Here is a 6,345-nt window from a genome sequence, read left to right as displayed (position 1 = left end):
AAAAAAAAAAAAAGGAGAAAAGAGAAAAGATAAAGTGTGTTTACTTACAGACAAAAGAAGAGACCCAATATTACGTTTTCCCTTTGTTACGCTGGAACGGAAGAGAAAGAAGGGGGTTTTGAAGTGTTGAGGGACGAGAGAGGAAAAAAAAAGAGGAGGAGGGAAACACGAAACCGGTGTTTTTTTTCCTTTTCTTTTAGGATTACGTGTGTTCCACCCTCTGGAGGGAAGCTGGTGTAGGGATCACGGGTCATTGACATCGAAATGCTTCGCTTATTGCGGCGTTCCATTGTTGGTAGTACCTTCAACATTATGGTCAGGAGGCAGAATCAGGGCAGTGTATCGCAGGGAGCGCTAAACATGCGGGATCAACAGGCGGCGGCGGCAGAGAATGTCACACCTGAGAGAGTATGGGCGTTATGGAATGAGGGGAATCTTTTTTCACTTTCCCTTGCGCAACTTCAAGGATTTCTGTCGCGCTGCGGTGTACGGACGGATCCGGCCGCAAAGAAGGCGGCGGTGGTGCGACAAGTAGAGGAATATCTTCACTCAAAAGACACTACTGTGAAGGGTGGGGGGCAGGGTGCTGCTTCACCTCAACAACACCAACAGCATGGGCAACAGGGTGGATATGGTCGATGGAATCAGGCTTCTGTTATGCAGCCTGAAACACTTCTCGATCTTTCCCAAGCAGGTTTTTATGAAGGGGCAGCCAATATGGTCCCAAAGGCGTTTCAACTCCTCGTTAGCGACACAGCACCCGATGTGGTTGTTTCACGAGTAAACACAACGGCATTCCCGGGGTTTCCTTCGAATACGGAGTGCTACACACTCGGGGCGTCCGAGAAGGATGTCGCCATTCGTTCTAGATACAGTAAAGTTCTCCAGTGGTGTTGTTTGAACATGAGCAATCTGCAAATGGATGGCGAACTTTACGTGGACTTCGGCAAACTCCTTTTAAAGCCGTCGGTAATGCGAAAGAATCGTCGGATCGTTTCATCCTACACGCTCCAACAGCGGTTACAGGTGAACCATCCGTACACTTGGGTGCCGACACTTCCTGAGTCATGTTTATCGAAGATACAGGAGCAGTTCCTGCAGCCGGAAGGTTTTGCTCCCATCGGAAAAGGTGTGCAACTCACCTACAGCGGAACTATTAAACGTTCGAAAGATCAACTACACGTCGACCTGGACAATAAGGGCAAGGTTCTCGCTGTCAATAGTGCATGGGTGAACTTGCAAACGGCATGGTGCACGCACGCTAAGGGTCCTGATGTTCGATTATTGCTTCGCTCACGTCCACCCATCCGCCGACAAGATGTAGAACTCTTCGCCTCTACACCCATCATAAAGCTTGCTGATGATGACGTAGCTGATGTACTTCCGCCTGAACATGGTCAGTTGGTATACCTCTCAGAAGATGAAACGCGGCTGTTTGAACGCGTCTCGGATCGTGGTGTGACGATAACTGTACGTGAGGTAAAGCGTCAGCCTCTCATTATTCTCAGAGATGAAGAGGAAGACCCCCGCGTTGAGTACAGCTTATCGGCTCATATTCCTGCCAATGCGGCGAAGGCGACAGATGTGCGTGCGGTAGGACTAACAGCATTTGAGCTTGCAGGGCGTCTCGCTGGGTTGGTTGCTGAGGACTTCGTGAGGGAGTATGGCTGTGAGGCGAAGTTGTAAGGGGGATCTCTGAACTTGTTCTTTCAGATATTCTTCTTGCTTGTTTGTCGTTTTTTTTTCTTTTTGGTGAGGGAGGGAGGGGGGGGGGGGAAATGTAAGGTCTCCTATTTCGTGTTGCCACGAGAAATGTACGGGCTTGACGTCGAGTCACGGTGGTACTGAGGACGTGACTGCGGGGGAGTATGCATGTTTCGCAACCTTTAGGCGGTTGTTAGCTTCTGCACTTTATTTTTTTCGTACCTGCATTGGCCCTCACTTCCCTTGTCACAGGTGTCACAGGTGAGTGATGTTGTTTTGCCTGATGGCAAAACGATGAATCTCTTTCAAAAGAAAGGAAAAAAAAAGATAACATTTCTCTTTCTTGAAGGAAAAGAAGAAAAAATATCTATCTCACTTCTGCGGATTCGCAACGTTGTTGTTTAATTTTTCTTTTCATCCGGTTCGGCATCTTGTATTTTTGAGGCCCAGCCTTTACTTCGTGTGTGCAATTTTTGTCTTTAATCTCTCCACATAATTGGTTTATTTCTCCTCTTCTCTTCGTCCTTCTTATTTTGTGAGCGTTTGCGGGTAGTTGAACCCTCAACACCCGAGACTCGAAGAGAAAAAGGGAATCGGGTGGTAGTTTATACCACGAAGAGAGGCCCCTTGGATTTATTGAGGAAAAGAAAGAGTTAAAGGAAGAGAGTCTTGGAGAGATCGAGGGGGGCACAAAAAAAGCATCAGCTGCGGCTCAAAAACACTTTTCAAACTGTGGTGCATTCCACGGGTGTGTGCTTAATATTTCGGCTAACTTTTATCAACAACTAAACCGATAACGCAAGGTGTGCTTTTATTACACCACCATCCATAGAGAGGGAGAGCAGAGGGGGATGCAACGCCTGCTTCATGCAAAACCCCCACTTTTATCATCATCGTCGCAGCTCTCGCAGCGGTTCCAGCAAACTAGTAATTCGGTAGTTGATGTCTTTGTTTTTGGTGACTCCGAGATATTATTTCTTGTGAGTAGTGACAAAAGTGGGACGGGGTCCCGGGATCAGGTATTTTTCCCCGATAAAGTAAGCAGAGGTCATGATGGTGGGAGTGCCGCCCATAAGGACCGTGGCGGTACACTTCTGTGTGAGTTGCAGCGTGTTGCTGCGGTGGAGGTTAAAAAAGAACAACGAGCAGCGAAGAAATGCCTCATTTGTTCTCTATGTGGAGGTTATTGTGGTATTGCTGCCGCCTCAACGGTGCGTGTGGAAGGTTTGCATGTCGTTGTATTTTTTGTTCTCGAGTGTGACTGCCTTGTTTTTGCGTCATTTACGCTTAACACCGCAACCCCTGGCCCCGGACTGGAGGTCAGATCGCTCGGGAAGGCGTCACTGCTGGCTGCTCGGTGGTTTCGCAATGGCGCTGGTGGTTTGGCGTGTTCTGCAGATGCCTTCCGGCAAAATTATGTGCCGATAAGTTCCGTCATTGATTGTTGCGATGACGCTGCTGTTACTGGTGCCGCTGCAACCGCTGCCTCGGTTCCTACGTTCCCACCGCCATCCTCATCATCAACTTTACAGAGACAGAATCGGCCGTTATCTATGGGGCCTCATAGCAATTCTTACAGAGGGCATTTGGCTGTTCTGCGCATTGCGTTCGTGCGGGTTGTGGGTTGGGTGGAGTACGTTGAGTTAGTGTGGTGGGAAAAGGGCACTGCAGATGACAGGGATGGTAGTTCGCAACAGTGGCGTGAACTGCGTGGCTTCAGCCAAGTAGCCGCTGGCGCACTTTTTATGCAAGTTGCTGGGTGGACCAACGACTCGTTTGCAGCTGTGCGTGAGGCGCGGGCCGTCCATTGGTTGCCTTGTTCCTACGACTACGAACAACAGTACCCTTTGTTGGCTGTTTTGCACCAGCATATGCATGTAAAAGGCGATGCTCTTGTTGACCGTCTTTCCATCTTTGCACTGTCGATGCGGCGGCAAAGTGTGGATCAAAGTGAGTCGGACCTTAGGGGTCAGTGCTCGTGGAATGGTTGGCGTGAAAAGGTTAGCGGCTTTTGTATGAACGGTCCATGGCGTCTTGAAGCTCTCACACTCGCTCATCCTTGCTTTTTGTTGCACGTTAGTGATGCCGCAACATCTCATGCCCCACCAACTCGCTTCCTTTCTTATTCTAAGGCATGTGCTGGTGACGTTTTGGGTGTGTTTCTTCGCCCAGCTCATGTTATGTACCCCCGGAGCAGTTTTCTACGGGAAGACAGTGCCTACGCAACGTGGGAACCTGTAGCGGTGCGTGCAATGGAGGTCTGCGAGAAAGGGGGAGGATTTGATTTTGTTCTCTACGGTGAGTGCGGCGAAGTGGCTCGGTGTCCCGTTGGGGGATTTATTGAGAGCGCTGTAAGTTGTGCTGTGGAACCGTTTGAGGAACGGCGTGTCAGTGGTGCGGCTTCAGGGGTCCAACGGATTGTTGCTGCGGTGGCGGCCATTCGCAGTGGGGGTGCACTTCTCTTCTTGGAGGTGATATCTAATGCGTCTCCTTTGGGCAATAAGGGGAAGCGCCCGAGTGGTGATGTCCCCGTAGTTTTCAGCATATTAGCCCGTGTTGTAACCTTATGTGAACCACGAGGGTGTAACCCGTTTCAGCATCTTAGTCAGTTAGTGGCTGTGCGATGGGACGGCGGTAAAGGATCCGTTGTGACTTCTGTTGTTTGTGATGAACCTGACGACAAAACTGTTGAAGGTACATATAGTAGGGATGTGAGACACATGTACTGCTCTCTCACCCATGGGGAACTGTTAGCAAAGGACAAGGGTGCCCTCCAACTGAAATACGGAGAAACGGGTCAACGTGTTTCAGGGAAACAGCAATGTAACTCAGGATGCTTATGGCCCCGTGTTGGCATCCGGCCCACTTTACAGTTCTCAAGCGACACAGATATTTACTACAGTGTTGGGGCTCAACGTAGTGTGGATTTTGATGTGCTGAGTCATTGCATCCTCCCCCCGGCCAAGACTGCTACTTGCGGTTATGTACTTGACGACGGGGAGGAGCATGTGGGAGGGGAGGAGATTGCTGTATTTCGATCAGGTGACATTTGCCTCTGCAGGCATTTTTCATCAGAGCCAGCATCTGAATTATTTCCAGCTGTCTCCCGTAGTGAAAAGAACTACAAGTGGCTTTCAAAAGTTCATTGGCCTTCAGCGGACGAGTTGGATATGAGCGCGGCGTTGACATTACTCTTTTCGTCAGCAACAGTGGACGTCTGCATGGCGGCCATGCGGAATAGGAAGAGAGTTGGTGGTGGAGGTGTGGATGTCAAAGCAGAGGGAAACACATTCGACAGTCTTGATGAAATCAATCTTTTGTTCGTTTGTTGGAGCACCGCCATCATTGTGACCGCAGGGGGAAAGGTGTTGTGGGTGGGTGACTTGAGAGCATCCCCTTCAGAAACTATAGGGGCCTTCCCGTCGCTATTTGCGTGCATGCTTCGACCGTTTGCGATATATGACAGCAGTTTTTTCTTTCTTCTCTCCGCTAGCACTACTCCTTACGTGCATGGAGACGTTGGTTCAGCAGGTGTTAACTCTGTCTTTCTGCTGCTACAGGTGCCGTGGCTTCTATCTGAGTCGGGCGAGGGAACTGAGCATGTGATTGCTGTCTGCGTCACTGATGTTTGCTTTTTGACAACTGACGGTCACCCGCTGTTCGCTTTTATGCCGTCTGTCTGCCCCCAACAACATGTGACACTAAATCACTTGGAGAAACAGGTTGCTGGGCACACGCTTTGTAGAGGTGAGATGATGTACTGCTCGAGTGGTGCGTTGCGTGCCGTGACGAGTGCTCTTTTGTTTGTGACTTCCGCCACTGGCCTCGACCTTGTTGCCCGTTTTCTTCCCTCGTGTGAGGATCGAGTGGATCATGCATCGAGGGACAATACAAAAGTCGTGCTCGACCTCAGAAATGTTATTGCGGACGAGTGTCATGTGGATGTCACTCCCCTTTTCACTGAAACCACCCTCATTCAGTGTGTTCGTCTTCCCGCTGGTGACTGTCAGCTTTACGCAATTGTCATTTCCTTCCTAAGTGGACTAACACTCGTCGCGGTTTCGCACTCTTTCCACTGTGGGTGGTGGGACCTTCAGCTGGTTGCCATTCCTCCCGTCGCATCGACGGGAGTTTCTGAAGTAGGAAATAAAAATGTGCCGATAGTTGCACCATTTGTACGTTTGCAGCGGGCGCCTGCGACAGTGGTGGCTGATAGAGGGATATTATTTTGTGCACAGGATGCATGTGGTGGCAAGTGGGCCTTCTGCTTTCGGTTGACAGATGGGGCGTCGCAGGAATGTGGGAAACAGAGGGAGGTGGGAGGGGAGAGTTTGTTCGCTCGGCTCAATTTCTTACATAATCAAACCCAGAGGTCACTGGGTGAATCCCATACATCAGGAGAAACCGGCGAACGTGTTGTTGTGACACGAAGCGCTGGTGGGCCCTTCACATTTTTTCTTATTGAATAACTGACTCAAGAGCGCACACGATGGTGCTTGGAACAGTATTGATTTAAAACAATACTTTGGGCCCCTCTGTTTTTTCCTTTGTTTCACACTGCGTGAGAATTGTGGATGTTATGATGCACTTTGGAGTGAACGTAGTTGATTTCATTTTTCAGATTTCTCTTTTCCAGTTGTT

The 6,345-nt window shown here is 49.6% G+C and overlaps 2 protein-coding genes across 2 annotated transcripts; both read left to right on the top strand.

The window, feature by feature from the left end:
• Positions 1–264: 264 nt before the first annotated feature.
• On the top strand, positions 265–1,686 carry TEOVI_000555600 (guide RNA associated protein, GAP2; the record flags this gene model as incomplete). The annotated part of the gene is made up of 1 exon (XM_067223029.1): positions 265–1,686. The coding sequence occupies one exon, from the start codon at positions 265–267 to the stop codon at positions 1,684–1,686; it is 1,422 nt and encodes a 473-aa protein (XP_067079130.1).
• An 869-nt stretch (positions 1,687–2,555) lies between these two features.
• On the top strand, positions 2,556–6,173 carry TEOVI_000555500 (uncharacterized protein; the record flags this gene model as incomplete). Its single annotated transcript, XM_067223028.1, has 1 exon — positions 2,556–6,173. One exon carries the CDS (start codon positions 2,556–2,558, stop codon positions 6,171–6,173), a length of 3,618 nt encoding a protein of 1,205 aa, XP_067079129.1.
• Positions 6,174–6,345: the final 172 nt, after the last annotated feature.

The sequence above is a fragment of the Trypanosoma equiperdum genome (genome assembly GCF_001457755.1).
Source record: "Trypanosoma equiperdum strain OVI genome assembly, contig: ctg_1743, whole genome shotgun sequence".
NCBI classification, from domain to species: Eukaryota; Euglenozoa; class Kinetoplastea; order Trypanosomatida; family Trypanosomatidae; genus Trypanosoma; species Trypanosoma equiperdum.
Note: the sequence above shows the minus strand (reverse complement) of the source record. Positions and strands in the feature narration are given on the sequence as shown.